We start from the raw sequence: 19,472 nt of genomic DNA, 5'->3' as shown, positions 1-19,472 counted from the left end.
AGATTAATTGAGTTAATTTATAAAATATTGATTAAAATAAAACACAAGGCAACGTAAGTTTGGGAGTGCGGAGTATTTATTGTTTTCTAGAAAAGATGTTGCATGCGCAAAGTCCTTCCAATCCTAGTGTATTAAAGAACTTCGCTTTAGCATAATCAAAAATACGCAAAACAAAGACAAAAAGGAGTCATCCATTGCTATTTTGCTAAAGAATTTCCTATTGATTATTAGAGAAGGCATTATTTTGTAAATTTTCTATCTCAAATTATTCTTCTTAGGTTTCCTTTCGGCAACCGATCGCTTTTTTAAAAAATAAAGTTGCCATTGTTGCTTGTTAAAGGTAAAAGTTATTCTCTAAATGCAAAGTATACTGCATGACCTCTAATGTATATATGAAATCACACATTTAGAATTTGAGAAAAGTACATTATATATGATGAGGATTTGAGAGGGGAAAAAAATAGACAGGGAGACAAAATATGGGTAGGCAATGGACTAATGGAGTTGAGAATGTCAAAATGGCACGTTTAATTCGGCGTCTTATCTGAAAATTATGCTTAGGTAGAAATAATCAAACGTTTATACTAAAGTTTGAATTCAATTATTGAATTTGCCGAAAAAGTACTGGATTTGCACCACCAAATCCAAACCCACCACTCATACTCATACATCACGTTTAATTTAATATTTTCCCCTCTCTGCGTTTAATAATTTAATGTCTTAATAAATATACGATTGCGTGACCTCCATATCTATTTCCTGCTTTTCACACCTCTCCGTTTCTCTCTCCTCCCTTTCTCTCTCTCTCTCGAAATTGCGTGAGGTTTCCGTGAATGTGACCTCTGCGTTAATTTTCATATTTGGAGGGAAATCTGCTTTCAATTTCGCGGAATTTGATGGGATTGTTCTCCTATTCTTGACCCCCGTCTGTTGATTCTCTTTCTTGTTTCTGGAAATTTTATCTCTTTTATGGAGGTAAATGATTAATTTTATGTATTAGTATTTGGGAAAATTGAAAGTTCATATTTGTCTGATCTGATGGGGTATGTTTGATACCCGATCATCAAATTTTGGCGCTTTTTTCATGATTTATGATATGTTCCGTAATTTATTCCTTGAATTTTGGTTCTGCCTCTGGTCTGGTGCAGTGAATGCTATCACATAGTTCTACCTCTTGATTTTTTTTTTCCGGGAACAGTTATGGAGAATATGCCCAAGCATTTGTGCGTGTGCGTTTATTTATGAAATTTCAGTTTTCTCGCCTCGGCGTGTTATCTTTTGCCTAAAACCAAGAAAAACGGTCTATTTGTTAGAAATGTAATTGACTTGACTCTAAAGTATCTTGGCCTGTGCTTTGTTTGCCTTTTAAGGGTAAAGTTCCGGGGATGGATGAGGCCAAGAAGGCAGAGACTCACATGACATCAGCTGCGGCTTTTGTCGAGGGAGGGATACAGGAGTCTTGTGATGATGCTTGTAGCATATGCCTCGAGGGGTTTAGTGATAGCGATCCTATGACGGTAAACTGTGAATGTAGTATTCCCATTTGCATATCCATTGTTGATGAGTATATTCTTCTCTCGCTTGCAATTAGAATCTATTTGATCATCTTATGTAGGTGACAAGTTGCAAGCATGAGTTCCACCTTCAGTGCATTCTTGAATGGTATGTATCTCTCAATTTGAATTTGGGTACTTGGTTTTGCTGATGTCATATGTTGCCAATCTATAGGCTTAACCTGGTTTTATTTGCTACTTCATCTTCATGTTCTATGGAATGTCAGCTATTTGCTATCATATTCCACTTAAGGTCATTTTGCGGGTAATTTATACTATCATTCTTAAATGTATAAAATAATCTAAGTTATGTTTTCCTAGCAACTCGTGATGTAGTTCTTATCTGTGAAGTGTGAAATGAATGCACCAACTTGGACCAATGTCGGTTATTTGCTATCTAAGTCTTTTTCTAGTGCGGGTCGTGAAGAAGAATGGTGGTGTTCCTTATCTACAGGATCTTGGACCAACTTTACATAGTCTGCTTAAGTGCATTGTATTGCCTTGCCATTGCTCATGAATTATAAGTAACACACTAACACTTATGACTTGATGTCTAGCTATCCTCTGGCCCTTACTTCGGCTTGGTGGTGGTACCAAGCAATATGTTTATATGTTAATTTTGGCACTCACCAACATCCTCTGTTGGTTGAATGAAAAACTGATTATAGCAGATAGAAAGATGGTCTGGATTGATTTTCCAAGCTCTTAGGTGATTCATTATGACTTATGAGTCACTGCCTCAATTACTGTGTCGTGCAACGTGAGACAGTATGTGCAATTGCTGTTTTAGTAATATCTCAAACCCATCCCAACCAGACAGGGGCAGCAAACTTGCTCTATACTGAATTTGCTAATCTAGTTCTCAGATTTTCTAGTCCGAGACTTTCATTACTAACAATTCTACTCTACCAGAGCTGACTGACAGTCATCTAACAATTGTTTCCCTTCTATCAAAGTCTGGTTCTTTATGTTCTCGTTTTTGTTTGCTTAGCTTCAAGCTCAACAATAATTTTACAACAGTTGGAAATACTATTATGTAATTGCAATTCTATGGATCTAAGGTTCGAATGCGTTTGTTGACTAAATCTTTTATATTCTAAAACATGGGATGGTGAGGCCAAGAGTCAGGAAGGCTCATGAAAAAGTGATTCAGTAGTGTTTTGAGGAAGACTGGAATTCACTTATCCTTCATTGTGTGGTCCAGGTGCCAAAGAAGCTCCAATTGTCCAATGTGCTGGCAAAGTATTAGTCTGAAGGATCCTGCAAAGTATGAGTCTGATGTTTACCTTCTATTTTGGTTTAAATTCAATCTTCCTGTTCAGTTCTGTTGTTTCTCAAATTGGGTTAATATACATTTTTATTTTATGGCAGTCAAGAATTACTTGAGGCTGTAGAACGTGAAAGAAGCATCAGGTTAACTCCGTCGAGGAATGCAACAATATTTCGTCATCCTACTCTCGGGGATTTTGAATTGCAGCATGTCTGTTAATCAATATTCGTATTAACTTTAAACTTTTTCATCTAATATCCTCGCGATTTAATGTTGTGTTGGTGTTTCATGACCCCTCTCACCAAATGCAGTTACCAGCTGGAATTAACGATGCTGAACTTCAGGAGCGGATTATCCAACATTTGGCAACTGCTGCTGCAATGGGGAGAACTCACCGAATTGCTCGGAGGGAGGGCTCAAGGAGTCGTTCTTCTGCTCATACCCGTCCACAGTTTGTTGTATTCTCAGGTCATCCTCCTGGATCTTCTGCTGGTTCTGGTGGAGAAGAAATTGAGCCAATTGCAGCAGCTGAAAATAACCCATCAGTTCCAGTCACAACTGTAAATAACATCGGAAGCAATCAAAATTCGGCTTCATCATCCAGACCTTTAGTGGTGCCAACTTCTGGCCAAGGATCTTCAAATGATAATAGGTACTATATATGGTTTCCATATAGGCATATACTATATGATAATCGCAATCAAATGTTTTTTTTGTGGTAACCTTCGGCTGACTTTATATGTGTTCCATATCTTAGAAGCTACACAAGCCAGTCGTCCTTGCCAAATCAAGACAGAGCCGGACCATCTGAGTTACAGTCCATTTCAGATTCCTGGAAGTCTCGATTCAGTTCTATGTCAATGAAGTATGATGGTTTAAATTTAAGAACTACTCCTTTGTCCCCTAAAAACATGCACAATTTGCCATTTTGGTACGTCCCCCAAAAAACATTCACTTTCCATTTTTGGACACCACTCCACTCACAACAAGTGGGACGCATGCCACCATCTAACACACTCATCTAACATTTCTTCAAACCCATGCCACCAAAAGTGCCGCATATTATTAGGGGACGGATGGAGTATTATTTTTCTTGTGCTCAGTTATTTATGGTTTAAGTTTTTTGAGTTCTGAGTTTTGTCAATTTAATTATGTTTAGATACAAGGAGTCCATTTCAAAGAGTACAAAGGAATGGAAGGACAAGCTGTTTTCCCGTAGCTCTTCCATGGCAGATATTGGTTCTGAAGTCAGGAAGGAGGTAAATGCTGGAATTGCTACTGTATCCCGCATGATGGAACGTCTTGAAAGTAGAGATAATGATAGTCATGTGCCAGCAACAAATAGTGCAGAAAGTTCTTCGGGCACTGGACCAAGCAACAATAGTAGGGATACTCCCAGTGATACATCATTGAATGGAAAAAACTCTGCTTCCGTTGCTGCAAGTTCAGTATCAAGTTAAAATTATAAAATTGCTAAGGGGTGTCCATCCTCAGCATTTCATCTTTGAAGGTGAGTTACCGAGTTGCCTGAGAAGTAAACTTTATCTTTTGATATTTGGATAATTTTTGCTCGTTCATGGTTGGCCCAGACACAGAGGCACATTTGCACATAATTTCAGGATCTCCTTTAGTGCATTATGTAATGATTTGGTTAATTTGACTGATGTATCTTGCATGTATTCGTGGTTGACTTATTTATTGTTGTTACACATGCCTAATTAACCTTGAAAGTTAATGCAGATATTTTGTGATCTCAAACTCTTTTGCAAGGTGAAATGTGAATGTTTCTTACTTTCTTTCCCTTCGATGAAAAACTGTAGATGCTTGAACAACTGCATGACAGCATTTCACAAGTCAATGAGTTTTGAAAAAGTCAAGTGTGGCAGTATTAGTGAAACTAGGTAGAGGTATTAACTGGAGCGTGGTTAGGGAGATGCATGCTTGCAAAGTGTTTTATTTAGCTTTTATATTCTTTTTCCTTCTTTGTTTTTTAGTATCAGCAAAATTGTCTAATATTAGCCTGTAATCATATTCTCATGTGAGAACTTTGTTTAACATTAGTTGATCCTTATTTCGCAATTCATTTCAGGTATATGATCCAAATATGAAATGCTGAGGATGAGATAGTGAGTGGTAGAGGGAAAAGTTTAATCGTTGTTTGATCCGAACAGACGAAGAAGAGACAGAAGACTTGGTAGTGGAAGAGAACTTGTTAAACTTGGTTACGATATATCTGTATCTGCTTGTAACTGCAAACATGAATGTTGCACTGTGACTTTCGGAGTTAGATTTTGTCAGAGATAGTGTAGTGGATGCTTTCTTGTTTGTCCATTTGAATTGATGCATGGAACTGCCAACGCTTTCACCACATAATGTTAATAACTGACCGGTGTTGTTGATTCTGCATTCATCAACATACTTAATTATTTGGAAGGAATCTTGTGTTGTTATAAATGGAGGTGTTGACATAAGTCAGAACTGGATAGGTTGATGGTGTTCATGAACCGGTGGTTCATGTACAATATATCACCAAATAATTATTCAAAACTTATATCCCAAGAGGAAATGCCTTCCATCTCGAGGGAAAAGAAAAGATAACCCAATTCTACTATAAAAAATGAGGGAGAAATATTACACCTCCAGTTCTCATAAGTGCATGTGAAGGTCAATAATCTAAAAGGTTATCTACAAAGCCAGATCCTTGAGCTGCTGGGAATCGACAGCAGAGGGTGCGCGAGTGAGGGCACATCCGGCAGTAGACGTCTTGGGAAAAGCTATAACCTCCCTGATGGAATTAGCTCCACCCAATAGCATCACCAGTCTATCCAACCCGAAAGCAATTCCTCCTGCACCAACTCTAACTTTAGATCTAAAAACAATACAATAGTGCATTCGTATATTGAACTCATAACAGAACCCTATTTCGCAGGTTGAACAAACCCAAATAATAAGACATTGTTTTCAAGGATCATCTTTGAAGACCTGGACAATTATATAACTGAATGGATGGAAAAACATAGAAACTGCACAGAAATATTGGACATGGGATAGAAAATGCAATGGGAAAATTTAATAGTTATGCGCTCACTTGCGTCGTTCTTCCTAATAACTCCAATAAAACAAGTTGAAATCTCACCAAGCTGACCCATAGCTACTTTGTCCATCTTACTATAATTTTCATTTAGACATTTTAACCGATTTTTAGTTCAGGAAATGGCATTCCATACCATGAGGAGGAGCACCCATGTCCAGAGCCTCTAAGAGATACCCAAACTTGTTTTCAGCCTGCACAACAAAAAAAAGCCATTGTAGCATAACCATAAATATGAATTTCAATGATTATGGGCATAAATAAAAGAAATGTACAGACTCATATTCTTTGGACTTCCCGAATTAATATAAATAAATTTCTACTGTTTTTCTAATTGTTATTCTTATAAAAGAAAAGGGGACCAACTACTTCGAACTGGAAGCTGAAACTGTTAATCTACATAGCTTCAAACAAAAGGTTGTAAAACTTATACTTCAACGTACTATCCCCAATTCCTGAAAAGACCAATTATTGATTTTATAGGGGCCTAACCACCCCGTGAACCTCATTTGGAAATGTTGAAACTTGAGTGGAAGTTCTGGTTTGCTCAACTTGATACATTACAAATGCATCCACTATAACTAACTACAAACAATTGACCATCCGTAAAATTATCAAAAGACAAGTAGATACTACAATAACACATCGCCTTGATTTTAGTCATACAACTTATTGCTAATCTGTTCAAATTATACAAGTAGCCAACTTAGTTAGAGTTGAAATGGTTTTATGCAAGGCTAAGAAATAAAGACATTTTCTAAGTGATCCTCGATGTTAAGACGTGTGATTGGATGAGAGCTCTAGGATCTGTTTACCTGTTCAGAAGAAATGCCAACTATTTCCAAAACCTTCTGTTGGACTTCACGCTTGTAAATTCTCAAGCTTCCCCCACCAATCTATCAAAAGACATAGGCTTTCAGACAAATGAAACTGCTTTTCATGTAGAGGAATACAAGGATTCATTTACCTCGACCCCATTGTAAACCATGTCATATGCTAAGGCTCGGGCAGATGCAAGGTCATTCATGTCCTCAGGATGAGGAGCTGTGAAAGGATGATGCAAGGCCTACAAAGACGTCAAATATAGCATACGTAACGAGCAACATTAAGCATTCAGTCGAGCTAATATAAAAATTGTACAAACCTCAAGCCTTTCCTCAGAATCATTCCACTCGAACATTGGAAAATCAGTTACCCAGAGGATCGAGTGCCTTGACTAGCAAACAAATAGATAAACAACGTAAAGGTCAAACAAAAAAGTGCAAACAGTAAAGTAATGTAGGTCATACTTCAGGAAAAAATTCAACTAAACAACTTACATGATCAATCAATCCCAACTCATGTGCAACGTACAGCCTAAGTCGGTCCAAGGTTTTATTAACTGATGCATTGTTACCTACAGCAAACAGAATGAGATCACCAGGACTAGCAGATAGTATCTTCAGTAAGAGATCCTGTTCAGTCTTGCCCAAACTTGATACCAGTGCGGGAATTCCTTCAAGCCCACCTGCATTAGTTCATTATATTATGATGACAATGAAAACAGTTTCACCAAGTAACGCTTGTATCATGTTAAGAGGCATGTTTATTACCATCACTTGAGACCTTTAAGAACGGCAGTCCCTTTGCTCCCGATTTAATAGCTTCATTATAAATATCACCCTTTTTAAGAGCACTATTCGAATACTTCTGGCTTCCTGAAGGAATGCATATTGCTTTAATGATGCCATCGCTCAACAAGGTATCTGCAAAAACCTTGAAGGAAGAATTCCTGAACGCTTCTGATACCTGAAGGTAGAACAAGATTTTCATCAAAATCAGATTCTTAAGGGCAAGAGTAAGGCGAACAACTGGTCAAGCTCTGTTCTCATAAATAGATCGATCTCTTCTATGATCTTATTTACATGAAAACAAAGCACTGAGGCATGTCAACAAAGGGTTACATCTTTCAGTTCAAGCTCAAAACGCATATCTGGCCTGTCTGAACCAAATCTGCTTGTAGCTTCAGCATAGGTTATCCTTGGGAAAGGGCTTGGTAGTTCGACTCCTTTGATCTCCAGAAAAACCTGCAATCAATTAATTGGTCATTACAGACTCCATGTAATTGGAGAAAAAGAGTCTAATTCACTTGACCCTACCAAACAAGATAAAGTTTGAAACAGCAGTTGACAAAGTAAAAGTCCCTTTGCCAAGACAAGATAATCATATTCGAGACTATCAGTGAAGGAAGAGATTATCAGATTCATGAGGCCAGATTTTTTAAGTTAGTTTCAGGACTAACAAATTATTGTGTTTGCATCACAAGGGTGGAGCTATAAAAGATCCAATAAAGAATAAGTGAATAACCTCAAAACCTAGTTACAAGATTGCTTGAGACAATATGTTTAATACCTAGAATAATCCTAACATTCTTTTGTAGTTGGACAATTGAATTTAAAGTGAAATTACGCAAAATAAGGTAACGATAAGCCAGCATAGAGTTGAGAACCCTCTCATTCGAAGCTTTAGACAAAGGTGCAACTGAGATATTGGGTCCTTATAGTATCTCGTACACATTCTGACGATTGGCCAAGCGAATGAGTCAACATCAAAGTGGTATTGAGATATTGGGTCCTTATGGTATCTCGTACACATTCCGACGATTGGCCAAGCGAATGAGTCAACTTCAAAATGGATTTGTTGTTCCCTCATATGTTTCCGAGCATTAATAAAGATGTGTTCAACATGATGATCCATCGACAGAACACATGCGGTACACGATTCCAAGATATACTATCATATGTCAAATATTCGTCATCGACATTAGTACCCAACAGATTAAAGTTTACACAATGCAAGGCAAGTCAGAGTAACCTTTCTAATCAAATCTTCATTCAGTTTCAGCATATCCTCCAGAGGAGTGAATGCCATTTCCATGTCAAGCTGCGTAAATTCAGGCTGCCTATCTGCTCTTAGATCCTCATCTCTGAAACATCTGCATAGCAAGAAATGGAAGTAAATTTGAATCATGTAAATGTTCGTATCACAAATGCCAATACAAAACACAAGGCCTGCAGAATGTGGGGATTCCTATTGAAATAACAAGAAAATATTTATGGTTTGTTTATATTCTGGAACACCAAACAGTATTTCCAAGAACTGATTAGAAACGAGGGGAAATTTACAATTTAATACATGTAAATACCTTCAAAGCAAATGGCATGCTCATAGGGGAAACATGTATTAGAAGTGATGTGGTTTAGACAGATAGAATGAAAATAAAAAGGAAAAATCATCTTCTTATCTCATCAGGGAATTGAAATACCTTGCTATTTGATAGTATTTATCAAAACCAGAGACCATTAGCATCTGTTTGAAGAGTTGTGGACTTTGTGGCAAAGCATAAAATGTTCCAGGCTTCATAGAAGAGAATCAGCATCAGATCTTTATTTTGTGAAGAAAACCACTCAATCAAAAGCTACATGAAGGCAAAAGTGCATTAACTGTCTTGTAACAAAAGCATTCATATATAACCCAATAAATGTGCTGTATCAACTGCCGCAAGGAAATGTTACTTTTTAAGATAAATAAACCCAATAAAGCACCATTTCTCATAGACTCAGAATCAAGAACAAAATGAGAAAATAATTCCAATACTACACAGTATAGTTGAATGGACTCATAATAATTAAGCAGCCACAAGATCAACAAAGTTCAAGATGAGTGAAGCAAAAGTTAGGTTGTAACTCAATATATCTTTTTCCTTAATTACCTCCAAAAACAATGTAAGGAACTAAGGAAGTAAACTTGGAGCAACTTATTAGAGTTTCAATCCTTCCCCCAGCTACATTAACAACAGGTTGATGAAATGCCAAAGCATGAAAACTATATTGAGACATTAGATCTCCATTTAAGAACTAGTAAAAGATACCTGAACTCTTGAAGGCACTAAATAATCCCTCGCACCTTCTGGAGTAGATCTAGACAGAATTGGAGTCTCAATCTACCTTACAACCATTACAAGGTCAGGATCAACACAAGGATTATAATATATATGGAAGCTCTGATATGCTTTACTGAACATCAAAGTAAATACCTCGACAAAACCATGGACATCCTCAAGGTATCGTCGAATGAGTTTAACTACTTTATGCCGCAACATTATATTGGAATTCATGTGAGGTCGCCGTAGGTCTAGATATCGGTATCTGATATTGGAGCTTTATATGAGTAGGTGAACAAATTAATAGAACTCGAATTCTTAGGATATATCAATGGAAGCTTTTGCAGTCTCTACAATTGTTTAGTTAGTGAAAACACCCCCAATCCCCTTCCTCCACCCAAAAAGAAGAAAAGAAGTACAGTTGTAATCGATGCAGCACATATGGTTGCTTTTCTTCTCAACTCAGACATAAACCTTTAACTGGAGACAACAGGCAGTGCAAAAATATTGGACGTTGGACATAGATAATTGACAGTTGAAATATTTATTTAGCATCTCGGATTCATAATTTCTCAGATTACCCAGACTAGCGGAGATCATGGAAAATGGGTTACCTCAATCTGATTTCCTCTTTGGCAGACTCTTTTGCCTCATCAGCAGTAGTAACCAAAAAAGGCAATTTTAATCTCACTGCATTCAACACTTGGACATGCTCAGCTGCAACCTGTGATTGAAAAGCATTAATAACCAATTAGGTATCATAAAAGGTCATGATCTTGATTTATTTGCACATACTAGAACCCGTTAACATTTATTAGAAGCCTTATTTTCCACATATCCATGCACATACTAACCAGTTAAGAGCAATTATCTTTACTTGCTTAATCAACTAAGAACAAACATGATGGTTTTGCTATTTCAGTGCCAGAAAATGTATAACGACATGAGGAACTCTCAAGGTCAAAAGACAAATACTTGATAGGAAAACCGCACAAGGGAGTTTGTTGAACAAACTAAGCTCAACTTTAAGTGCTCGATGAAAATTAAAATGAAACCAATGGCTAAGTTTTCAAAAGAACTCACCTCTATGAAGCCCGTCTTCATCTTTTTATTTATAGACTCAATTGGGCGCTGCCGGACAACTCCTTCCACTGAAATCACATACTCAAGCCTCAAATCATTGACAACTGCATGAGCCTCCGGGAAATCATCTGGAAGAGTAGTAACCTAATCATCAACGGATAGAAGAGAAGAGAGAAAATGAGAAGAAGATTAAGCAATAACAGAAACATTTTGGAATTTTGAAAATTGTACACCGTTGTCACAATCTGCCTTGAAATTGCACTAACAGAAACATCGGAGGGTCAAAACTTTTGGTAGTATGGATTGAATCATCAAACTTTTGGAGGAACAATTATGGACATGAAATTAGAGTATACTATGGTTGTCAAATTTGGTGCAAAATTTATACATAAGGCCGCAATTTATGCAATGATTTGCAGAATGCAAAGCCAAAATCTTGTAACTGGCAGATTCAATATCCCAAAAATGGAAAACCCGAGTGCATTGTGCTAATAGATTCTCAACTCCCCAATTACCCCCAACAAATCTCTGCGACGAAAAAATAAAACCTGCACGATTCCGGTATGGTCACGAAGGGTAACGAATGTAAGACCGCCATGAATACGGTGGAGCGCCACCCAGCCACAGACGCGAACCCGTTTGCCTAAGTCCGGTTCCCCCAATTCACCGCAGAAATCGGTGCGTCTGACCCATTCCAGAGTGTTGGCGTTGGTCTCAGCAGCGGAATGCGGGGGCGGTTTGGTGCTGGCAACACTAAGAGTTTCCGAAGAGGAAGTGGAAGCATATATGGATGAGTAGACGCGCCTATGGAGAAGTTTGGAGGGATTCAATTTTGGGATGGTGTGTAGTAGGAGAGGAAGGGAGGACTTTGCCACGGCGGGGAAGGAGCGGAGAAGGGCGGACATGGCAGGAGGTGGAAACGGAGTGTGCGACGGCGAAAGCGCGGAGGTGAGGGTTTTGAATAGAGCAGAGGTGGATGTCTGCGACTTTTAAATTACAATTATAGGATATCGTCAATCTCAATCCGATACGATAAGAGTGATGTATCGAATTTTTGGGGGGGGGGGGGGGGGTTTCCCGGGTTTTTTTAGGTAATTTCTGCATCAACTCTTTTCTTCCATATATTAGTTGTTGATTTTCTGGAAACTCTCTCTCTCAGTCTCAGCCATGAAAGTTGTTCTACCGCAGCCCGAGCAGAGTGCGTCTCCTACTAGACGGCTTCTCCCTCTTATCAAACCCGGTTGAATTCTTGAGCAGATTTTCGTTTTCAATGGCGGATCCACATGGAGGCTGAAGTGAAGCCCACTCCTAAACTTTCAATTTAAAAAAAAAAAAATTAATTATTATTTACACTAATATATATATATATATATATGATTAATTTGTTTAAATAGTTTCTATATTTTAAGCAATTAATTAGTATCAATTAATAAATTTTCAATTTTAATTTTAATAATTTGTGTAGATAATTGCATATTTGTTTATTTAAAGGTAATTAATTTAAATATAAAACTAACACGTATCTTACAAGTGTAGATATTCACATACGTGTGAGTATATATTAAAATATGGTAGTCAAATTAGATGTATATGATTCTAATATAATTTGTGTAATTAAATTAACTTATTTTTATATAGAATGTTATATAATAATTATGAATTTGAAATGAGTGAATTTTGAAAATAGCCTATTTCTTTTAGTAAATTTAAAAATTACCCACTAAAATAAAAACTTAAAAAAATACACACGCTTATCATTTTACACCTTTAAAAAATTCGCACATTTCACAACCCAGTAGAATTCACAATCAGAATTTTTTGGTTGTGAATTCAAGTAGTAGTGAATTTGAGTTTTAAAGTTTGAATTCACAATTAAAAACATTAGTTGTGAATTTACAACTAGAAATATTGTTAGTCGTGAATTCACGACTACTTGAATTCACAATTACGAATATTATTAGTCGTGAATTCAAGATTTAAAACTCAAATTCACGACTATTTAAATTCACGACTAGCAATTCAGTCGTGAATTCAGCAAACTGGTTGTGAATTTTAGTTTTAGTTGTGAATTCATAAATTTGGTTGTGAATTCAAGAATATTAAGTTGTGAATTCATAGATGTGGTCGTGAATTCAAAGACATTAAGTTGTGAATTTATAGATCTAGTTATGAATTCAATAAAATTAAGTTGTAAATTCATAGATCTGATTGTGAATTCAAAAACATTAAATTTTGAATTTATAAATCTAATTGTAAAGTCAAAAATATTAATAAATTCATAGGGGTGGGGAAGTAGTAGTAGTAGTAGTAGTAGTAGTAGTAGTAGTAGTAATAATAATAATAATAATAATAATAATAATAATAATAATAATAATAATAATAATAATAATAATAATAATAATAATAATAATAATAATAATAATAATAATAATAATAAAATTAGCTTGGGGAATGGTGGGTAGGGGTGGAGAAAAAAAAATGGTTGGGGGGTGGGCAGTGAGAAAGTAAAAGGAAATAAAATTATTTTTTTTGGCTTGGGGGTGGGTGGTCGGTGGTCGAGGGTCGAGGCAGAGGAAGTAAAAGTTTTTTTTTTTTGGCTTGGGGGTGGGTGATCGGGGGGGTTTAATTTTAATTTTAAGGGCAGTTTAGTCATTTAACACAAAAAGTGGATAATTTTTTAAGTTTTTATTTGAGTGGGTAAATTTTAAGTTTACTAAAAGAAAATGATTACTTTCATATATTGACTCATTTAAAAATATTATTTTTAAATTTTCTCACCCTATTCATAGTGTTAGAATTTGAAAGTTCATTTTATCTATATAATAGTAGAATGATAATATATATATATATATATATATATATATATATATATATTTTCCACCTAAAATACAATTGTAAATTCTATTTTCTTTTGGGCAACGATATTTGTTATTTTGGTTTTAAATTTTAATTAGTGGAAATTATTACATATAGCCATTTTCATAAAAATGTAAGTTATATAGCCCTTGTTTGTAATACATAAGTTATATAGTCATTTTAGGCTTAAAAAATAAAGCATGTTATAGGTTTTTAAGCCTAAAATTGCTATATAACTTATGTATTATAAACTGGGGCTATAAAACTTATGTTTTTTTAAAAGATGACTTGGCTGAATTTGATCAAATTTATTTGTCTATTTATTAATATAACTAGTGCATAACCCGTCGAAATTCGACGGGAAATTATTTAAATTATCATTTAAATTTATGATATTCCCTTCATCCTCCAAAATTATGCATACCTGATACCTTATTGTTAGACACTACTCCTCATATAATTTTTACAATTTTACCCTTTTAACTTACACTATTTACTCATAATCTATTTAACAATACCATCACTGTGGGACCATTTCTCCACTATCATTACTACAAACTTTCATGCATAATTTTGGGGGATGGGGGAGTATTATTTTTCTATAAATAATTATTTATATATAAATTATTTTTAAATTTATTTAATTTAAGGTAATATAGTTGAAATTATATTAATTTGAATCATATTCCTCAATTAAATGTTAACATTTTGTTAGAATAATAAATATTCTTTTTATATAAATTTTTATTTAATAATATTTTTTTAAAAAAAGTCATTATTGAAGATTTTATTTCATTTGAGCATCATCTCGTCTGAACCATCCTGTAAGATCATATCATCATCTAAAGCCCGGAAGACGACATCTAATGTTTGAACACCAGACTTCTGAGCATCATCTCGTCTAGACCTTAAAATACAAAAAATGAAATTTTATGCGTCAATTTTTTTAACATCACTAACTGGAGGTTTAAAAATCTAATTTGACTTGTGAGATTGTATGATTTGGAGCTTCTAATATCATAACTAACTTGTAAACATCATTTTGTATGAAACTTGAAAAATTCTTGACAAACTTTTATGCATTATTAGCTTCAAATATTATAATTGGATTCCAAGAATCATCTCGTTTGGAGTTTGAAAGAACAAATTTAACTTGTGAGTATAATCATTTAATTGGGTTCTGAGAATCATCTCGCTTGGAGCAATTCAATTTGTATTAGTCTCAATCATTCCGCCAATTAAATATAGATTTTTAATTTGGAGAGCAAGAGCTTCTTCTTGTATAAGTTTTATTTTAGTGAAACCTTATAAAAAAAATATCAATGTGAAGTGAGGTGATTTATATGAATTCTTCACTCGATTGAGATTATTATAAATTTAATACATAATTAAAGATTTCTAATGTATTTTAACATCATATCCTCTATTGTTCTTTATCTAAATTCTTCATTTATGCATTACTAATTTCATAATTGATCTATTATTATTATTATTATTATTATTATTATTATTATTATTATTATTATTATTATTATTATTATTATTATTATTATTATTATTATTATTGAAACAAATAAAGTTTTTAGATATGAAAAATATATTTTTCTTCCCTATACAAATAAAATGTACGGATATATTTTATAAAAAATAAACATAAAATTTTAATTATTTTGATAGACATAAAATAAGATTTTGTTTTAAAATAATCGGGTTATAGGATTTGTGCCTTATTATTCAAACATGTAAATCAATGACCGAACCCGTTTATAATTTATATACACGTGCATGTTTCAATTCAAATCTCAATTTAAAATTTATTTTATTGAAAATTAAGAAGATAAATATTATATATATATATATGTATATATATATATAGGGTGCGGTTACAGTGAGAACCACAATTATCGTGAGAACATAAGAATCAATAAAATTACTGCATCTGCTATACAAATTAATGCATCCGAAAAAAATAATTTTTTTGCTCCCTTCAGGATTCGAACCCAGCACCTGCATCCATCCACCAAGATGATGCATCCACCGTAGATCTTGATGATCGAATGGCTTAAAATGGTTCTCCGTTCTTATTTTATTAGTGGTTCTTATTTGAACCTCTCCCTATATATATATATATATATATATATATATATATATATATATATATATAAATTCATACAGTATAATATATTGCAACATATACATATAATATATACGCTTTTGAGAAATAAAGAATTAATAACAAAAATACACTTAATCACTAACATTCAATTAAAATCATTTATTGTATATAAATTATAATTTTTTCTTGTCAGACATGTAAATCTAAATTTTATCGAGATAAAATAAATAATAAATTTTATTAATTTAGATCATATGTAAGTTGTTATTATTATTATTATTATTATTATTATTATTATTATTATTAAGATTAATTTTTATCGAAATAAAATAAATAATAAAATTTATTAATCTAGATTATATGTAAGTTAATATTATTATATATATACACATTTATTATTAATTATATTTAATAAGATTAATGAATCTTTATATGGAATGTAATAGTTAATTAATTAATAAATGATGAAGATTATATATGGTAAATTTTGAAATTGTGAGATTTTAGATATGCCACATAGGTTAAGGCTTAATCCTATTATATAATAGATGTGTGTTTATTATATCAGCTTTAATTTTGTCATGTCATTTTTTATTTGGATGAAATTAAAATTCATGGCAAATTTCAAAATTGACTAAAGTTTATGTATTAGCATTACAACTTTATAGAATTGGAAAAATACCAAAATTCACTAATAATTTGTGGATTTATAGCCAATTAACGTCTCGAAAAATATGTTGTGAAATATTGATCTATAAAAAGTAATTAAAAGTTCCAAAAACTCTTTCTACACTAATAGAAAATTTGCAAGAAATAGGCAGATGGAGAGGATCAGTAGAAAAATAGGCAGATGGAAGAACAAAAAACTCTCGTTGGCAGGGCGCTCGACCTTGGTGAAAGCGGTTTTGCAGGCTATTCCTATCTATCATCTTTCCATATCCATTTTACCAAAGTCAACTGTGAATTCCATTAATTCTTCGTGTGGAAATTTTCTTTGGGGAAAGGGTTCAGAGACTAAGGGGATACCGTGGGTGAAATGGGCTGATCTCTGCGAAGATAAATGCGAAGGGGGGATGGGGTTTAGAAATTTAGAATGGTTCAATGAAGCCTTGGTCATGAAATGGCTTTGGAGATATATTGTGGGGAGGGAGAAACTCTGGGCAAAGGTTGTTAGATCAGTGCATGGAGAGTTAGAATGGAGGGAAGAGGGCTTGAAATTGACGGGAAACCGAGGGAGCAGGAGAGGGTGGTGGCCGAAGGTCGTTGATTTAGGCGGGGGGCTGGAGGGGAAGGTTTTGCGAATAATGTTGTTCGCATGATCGGGAATGGGAAGAATACGTTGTTTTGGGAGGATCGGTGGGTGGGTCACAAACCTCTTAAGTTCGTCTTTCCTAGACTTTTCCAACTTTGTGTAGAAAAGAAAGCTGTGATTAGTGACTTGGGAAGGTGGGCGAACTCGGAATGGATCTGGGACCTTAAATGGAGAAGGGAATTATTCGATAGGGAAAAACCCATGATTAACGAATTATTGTCTTTCATTTCTGGTCTTGATCCTGTAGCAAGCAAAGACGATGGATGGTGTTGGCGCGCCTCCAAGGTGGGTGTCTTTACCACAAGTTCAGCTTACAAGGCGATCAAAGACATGAGGAAAAATGAAGTGGGAAGCACCTCCTTCAATAAAAGATCAGAGAAAGCTTGGAAGATCCGTGCTCCCCAAAAAGCAAAGGTTACGGTATGGAGAATTTTAAGGAACAGGCTGCCTACCTGCGACAACTTGAGCAAGAGAAACATTCCACTTGGCGATGTGGAAATCATGTGCAATGCTTACTGCCAGGAAAAAGAGTCGGCTGATCATTTGTTTCTCTCATGCCCGAAGACAGAAATGATTTGGAACGAGATACAGAAATGGACCGGGTTCTACACCGCACGGCCGGACAGCATTGAGGCGCACTTTGACTCCTTTATTCACATGGGCAGAGGTAAGAAAAGCAAGAAACTCCTTGAGGCTCTTTGGACTTGCACCACTTGGCTTATTTGGAAAGGTCGTAACGAGAGTAGATTCGAAAACAAGAACTGGCAAGTCGAGAAATTGATGGGCGAAATCAAAGCAAGGTTGTGGAGCTGGAATAAGGTCTTTAATTTGGTAGATGTGGAGATCAATTTTAGGAGCTGGTTTTCTTACGCTATTTCTCATTATTTGCTGTAATTGGTTTGGTACCTCTGGTACCTTGGATTCCTTCTTTAATCTAATCCTTTTCTGATAAAAAAAAATGAAAGAAAAAATATCTAGGTATTTTGGTGAAAAACTTTAAAGAGATAATAGTGTTTATTAGATAAAAAAATGTTTTGTCAAAATCTTGATCATTCATTTGATAAGGCTCCAACTATAAAATAATTTCATCTTCATTTTACTGTTACTATTTTTGTTAGAGCTATTTTATATTATATAAAAAACTTATTACCTCCGTCCCACAAATAATTTCCTCTTTTTCCTTTTTGGGACGTCCCTCAAATAACTTCCTCTTTCTTTCTTTCCATTTTTGGACAACTACCACATCACTAATAATACTTTATTTATTACTTTCCACTTTTCACCACTCCCAATACTAATTATAACACATTTACACAACTTCCAATAATAATTATAATATTTTTTCTCCACTATCAATACACTTTACAACTTTTTCTTAAAACTTGTGTCGTGCCCAAAGAATAAGCTATTTGTGAGACGGAAGAAGTATAAAATTTTATTTTTTAAATATAATATTCTAAAAAATATAGATTATAATAGAATTTGGTTTAGGGATAGTCCCCGAACCTTCATACAGGTCAGTTAGTCAAAGTGCCACTGAGATAATATAGTTTGCAGGTGATGTATGCCCAAGCACTTTGGCTAACTGTTTTTATCTCAGTGAGTCCTCCTTTACTGCTCCCATAAAATCATTCTAGGCAAAGCTTTTTGACCATTCAAGAACGGTCATTAGACAAGCTTTTGAATTTTTCCGTCGTGATTCAGCCTGTATGCTTGGTCTGGATGCATGATAGTAATTTGCCCATGTGTCAAAATCTGATACTGGGTTTAGATCCCTCTAATATAAATTTCTAGTTTCATCTGTTTTCTCAACTGTGGTTGATATGATTTTTGATGAATTTGTTTGGTAGATGAACTGAATGAATCATAAACTACATTTCTACCTGTTGAGAAGGATGAACAAATCCCAACAGAAGGATGAACAAATCCCATCACACTGTATATACACACTCATTCTAAATACTCTTAGCCACCAACTAAATACTCCTACTTCAAATTTGTTATGCAATTATGCTCCCAGTTCAGATTTCGCAATTAAAACAATAATCACTTAGGATCCTTTTATTGCTCTAATTTTATAGTATAATGCAATGTTTATTGTTCATTTACAATATATGTGTGATGTCGTAGCTGAAAGCTATTTGAATGTTCTCAAACTTAATATGCCACAGATTTTGATTAACTTAGTTACATATATACATATGCACTTTCTGGTGGAGCTACTATCACCTTCTTCCAACTTTAACATCTCTAGTGCTTTTAGTTGATA

General features: G+C 34.5%; 3 protein-coding genes across 6 annotated transcripts; 2 read left to right on the top strand and 1 right to left on the bottom strand.

Moving 5' to 3' along the window:
* Window positions 1-601: 601 nt before the first annotated feature.
* LOC131020462 (E3 ubiquitin-protein ligase RHF2A-like) lies at window positions 602-5,229 on the top strand. Of its 4 annotated transcripts, none has more exons than XR_009100710.1 (9): window positions 602-975; window positions 1,371-1,517; window positions 1,616-1,662; window positions 2,758-2,820; window positions 2,925-3,033; window positions 3,135-3,475; window positions 3,584-3,688; window positions 3,983-4,333; window positions 4,913-5,229. XR_009100710.1 is itself a non-coding variant. In XM_057949277.1 (8 exons), the coding sequence occupies exons 1-8, from the start codon at window positions 970-972 to the stop codon at window positions 4,281-4,283; spliced, it is 1,119 nt and encodes a 372-aa protein (XP_057805260.1). In that variant the 5' UTR covers window positions 602-969; the 3' UTR covers window positions 4,284-4,581. The 4 variants fall into 4 exon arrangements, 2 of the variants coding, with proteins under 2 accessions (XP_057805260.1, XP_057805259.1); XR_009100709.1 differs by having other exon boundaries at window positions 3,581-3,688; XM_057949277.1 differs by lacking the exon at window positions 4,913-5,229 and having other exon boundaries at window positions 3,983-4,581.
* A 169-nt stretch (window positions 5,230-5,398) lies between these two features.
* LOC131020458 (aspartate--tRNA ligase, chloroplastic/mitochondrial) lies at window positions 5,399-12,211 on the bottom strand. Its single transcript, XM_057949271.1, has 15 exons — window positions 11,468-12,211; window positions 10,920-11,063; window positions 10,451-10,560; window positions 9,990-10,101; window positions 9,825-9,896; window positions 9,219-9,310; window positions 8,768-8,888; window positions 7,858-7,980; window positions 7,507-7,702; window positions 7,234-7,421; window positions 7,059-7,130; window positions 6,882-6,980; window positions 6,730-6,810; window positions 6,051-6,108; window positions 5,399-5,669 (listed from the first exon to the last, which is right to left on the bottom strand). The coding sequence occupies exons 1-15, from the start codon at window positions 11,822-11,824 to the stop codon at window positions 5,509-5,511; spliced, it is 1,986 nt and encodes a 661-aa protein (XP_057805254.1). The 5' UTR covers window positions 11,825-12,211; the 3' UTR covers window positions 5,399-5,508.
* Window positions 12,212-17,206: 4,995 nt separating this feature from the next.
* Window positions 17,207-18,097, top strand: LOC131023599 (uncharacterized). The gene has a single exon (XM_057953142.1). It carries the CDS (start codon window positions 17,207-17,209, stop codon window positions 18,095-18,097), a length of 891 nt encoding a protein of 296 aa, XP_057809125.1.
* Window positions 18,098-19,472: the final 1,375 nt, after the last annotated feature.

Source organism: Salvia miltiorrhiza, chromosome 4 (genome assembly GCF_028751815.1).
Source record: "Salvia miltiorrhiza cultivar Shanhuang (shh) chromosome 4, IMPLAD_Smil_shh, whole genome shotgun sequence".
Lineage (NCBI taxonomy): Eukaryota > Viridiplantae > Streptophyta > Magnoliopsida > Lamiales > Lamiaceae > Salvia > Salvia miltiorrhiza.
The sequence above is the reverse complement of the archived record's forward strand: the minus strand, read 5'-3'. Positions and strand labels throughout refer to the sequence as shown.

What these genes read in the sequence shown, in the direction of transcription:
- LOC131020462 (XM_057949276.1), top strand. An exon ending in CTTCAGTGCATTCTTGAATG is followed by an intron (nt 1,663 to 2,757) that starts GTATGTATCTCT and finishes TGTGTGGTCCAG; the next exon opens with GTGCCAAAGAAGCTCCAATT. An exon ending in GGGATTTTGAATTGCAGCAT is followed by an intron (nt 3,034 to 3,134) that starts GTCTGTTAATCA and finishes CACCAAATGCAG; the next exon opens with TTACCAGCTGGAATTAACGA.
- LOC131020458 (XM_057949271.1), bottom strand. Translation starts at nt 11,824, where the DNA reads ATGTCCGCCCTTCTCCGCTCCTTCCCCGCCGTGGCAAAGTCCTCCCTT. An exon ending in TGAAGACGGGCTTCATAGAG is followed by an intron (nt 10,561 to 10,919) that starts GTGAGTTCTTTT and finishes TTTCAATCACAG; the next exon opens with GTTGCAGCTGAGCATGTCCA. An exon ending in CTTAAAGGTCTCAAGTGATG is followed by an intron (nt 7,422 to 7,506) that starts GTAATAAACATG and finishes GAACTAATGCAG; the next exon opens with GTGGGCTTGAAGGAATTCCC.
- LOC131023599 (XM_057953142.1), top strand. Translation starts at nt 17,207, where the DNA reads ATGATCGGGAATGGGAAGAATACGTTGTTTTGGGAGGATCGGTGGGTG.